General features: G+C 35.5%; 1 protein-coding gene across 1 annotated transcript in view; it reads right to left on the bottom strand.

Moving 5' to 3' along the window:
* LOC107758033 (spectrin beta chain, non-erythrocytic 4-like) overlaps window positions 1-2,700 on the bottom strand; it is a gene marked incomplete at its 3' end in the record, with an annotated part of 62,896 nt that overhangs the window by 55,132 nt on the left and 5,064 nt on the right. Inside the window, exons 2-6 of the mRNA XM_016575675.1 lie at window positions 2,013-2,104; window positions 1,156-1,236; window positions 936-1,051; window positions 668-780; window positions 390-577 (exon numbers count right to left, since the gene is read on the bottom strand). Of these exons, the coding sequence (XP_016431161.1) occupies window positions 390-577; window positions 668-780; window positions 936-1,051; window positions 1,156-1,236; window positions 2,013-2,104 (590 nt within the window). The remainder of the gene's footprint in view (window positions 1-389; window positions 578-667; window positions 781-935; window positions 1,052-1,155; window positions 1,237-2,012; window positions 2,105-2,700) is intronic.

Raw genomic sequence — 2,700 nt, 5'->3', positions numbered from 1 at the left:
CCCATAAACACAATCAAGCCTAGAAAAAAAACAGTGAACCACCCCTTTAAGTGTGCTAAGAAAATGTCGTGAAAGCGTTCTCTCTTTAATTAAGTGCACTTAAGTGGCCCCTTATTTCATTAATATTATCTGCAAGCACATTTTATTTTAAATATACTTTTAAGATTTGAAGTACGATACAAGTGCACATTCAATATAACTAAGCGCACCTCTTTTTCACAAGGGTAGGAACACCTTTGACCAACAATACAGTGACTAGTACCCTTAAATGGTAGCGTAAGAAAGCGTTGAAAGAACCAGATGATTCACAGTCATAGTTTGAGTATTTTTCTGGCAGTCTTGGAGCGTCTGCCAACACTCAGACCTCTGTTTCATTTATTCTCTCTTACTTGATAGGCTTCTCAATGGTGCAGTAGGTGGTAAAGGCTTGAAGCTGTTGCTGAACACCCGATAGCGAGTTTGCAAACTTCTGGTTGCTAATGATGCTAATGGTTCTCTCAATCCACTCTAACAGGTCGGACGCTAAAGCCTCGTAGCGGCGAATGATCTTCTCAGCTTCGATAGCATTGTCCAGCACCTAGAAAGAGAAAAAAGAGAGGGGACCTCATTTTAAACCTAATTTAAATGAGGTTTAGCTCTATCAAACATGCACAAAAACACCCCCTACCTTTCCAACTCTCTTCCCTTCTACAATAAGTGCCTTCATTTTGGAGAAATAATGATAGTAGGAAACTACATAAGTGATGATGGACTTCTCATCCGGATTTTCTGTGTTTACATCTGGGTGGGAGAAAATGGTTATTGTTTTGAGTGATCATTCAGCTATTTAGCTGAATCAATAAATCAAAAAATATCAAACCTGGGCCCCAACTAGTGCATTTAAAGGTTCACATTGTGTTGACTGTATATAGTGAGAGTAAAATGCTGTTCGTTACCCTCAGGGTCTAGTAGCTTGGTGAGTCCGAGACTCTGTTCAGCGATGTTAAAGGCTTGCTGGAGGTTGTGTGTTGCATTGGATCTGGTCAGCTTGTGGAATTCAATTAAATCAGGCCTGTGAAACACACAAGCAGAAATCGGCTCACATAACAGCCTCTATCAATGATGTGAATGGAAGGAAGCCTTGTCAGTATGATGTGTGTCTGTCTGACCGCTGACCTGTGCCTGTGAATAAGAGCGTTGAAAGCCAGGCCGTCCCTCCAGCAGGTGGTGAAGTTGTGAATGTTGACCTCAGGATACCTGGGGCAAAACACATGAAACATCATGAAAGATGTACAGGAAGATCATGTGTATTTCTATAAAGGCCTAAAAGAAAACCTGATTTGCTGCTCAAGAAACATTCATTATTGTTATCATGAATGTTGAAAACAGTTGTAATATTTTTGTGAAACTGTGATACACTACCAATCGAAAAACTGGGAAAAATAAGATACAAAAAAAAAAAGATGCAACCATGCATGAAATTGATCAAAAGTGACAGTTAAGACATTTATAATATTACAGGATATTTATATTTCAAATAGAAGTTTGCTGTTCTTTTCAACTTTCTATTCATCAAAGAATCCCCCCAAAAAATGTATCACAATTTCCACAACAATTGTTTCCACACTCATAATAATAAGAACCATTAATGATAAATGAGCAACAATGATAATTAAACAGCTAATCGGCATATTAGAATTATTTCTGAAGGATCGTGTGAAATTGATAGCTGTTGAAAATTCAGCTTTACCATCACGGGAATAAATTACATTTTAAAATATACTCAAACAGAAACAGTTATTTCAAATTATAATATTATTTTACAATATTACTGTTTTTCTGTATTTTGATCAAATAAATGCACCCTTGGTGAGCATAAGACTTCTTCTAAAAACATTGGAATACCTTAATTATTCCAAATTATTATTTTGACCAGTAGTATATATATATATATATATATATATATAATATGATTGTCTTTGGGTTGGTTATGGGTAGTTGTGGGATAGATACTGTATATACGTAGATGTTACCCTGCTGTTTTCATCTGACACCACAGAAGAAGGGCATCTTTAGCTGAGCGTGTCTCTCTGTTGTCCTCCGTCTCAATCTTAATCACCTGGATCTGTTAGGAATGAGAAACAACAATAAAAAGTTAGTGCAATCTGAAATTCACAGACATTAAATGATTGTGAGCTTTTTAAGGGATTCATCACAGGCTTTGCTTTCCTTGCTGGGATCATGAAGCCAAAAAATGTCATATTCTTATTGCAATGAAACAACTGAAAGCACACCAGGAGAACCGTGGGCTATCCCCATCTTTAAAAAAGGGCTGTTATTTTTGGACGGAAAACAGTAAATGTGTAATTTTTTTTCTAATGAAATGATATAACAATTCCCCTGAAGCAGTATCAACAAAATTATATACTTATACTACACAAAATTATATACTTTTTTTATTTTTATTTTAGGTCATTTAGGTCTTTCTTAATTTTTTTAAATTTCATTTTGCAATTCATTTCACTCTCACTCTGAATGTGTGTTGTGTATGAGTATGAACCTTTTGCACTCTGGATGTTTATAGTCTCACTGCTTCATTATTGTGTGCCTTCATTCAACATTGTGGCTGATATATAGATTTTATTCAACACTATTTAAAAAAGAAAAATTGCTCTGTCTTAGAAAAAAATTAATATGACTGTGCTAGTTTTGAACCACTCA

The sequence above is a fragment of the Sinocyclocheilus rhinocerous genome, unplaced genomic scaffold (assembly GCF_001515625.1).
Source record: "Sinocyclocheilus rhinocerous isolate Xijiao unplaced genomic scaffold, SAMN03320098_v1.1 scaffold82, whole genome shotgun sequence".
In the NCBI taxonomy this organism is placed as follows: Eukaryota; Metazoa; Chordata; class Actinopteri; order Cypriniformes; family Cyprinidae; genus Sinocyclocheilus; species Sinocyclocheilus rhinocerous.
Note: the sequence above shows the minus strand (reverse complement) of the source record. Positions and strands in the feature narration are given on the sequence as shown.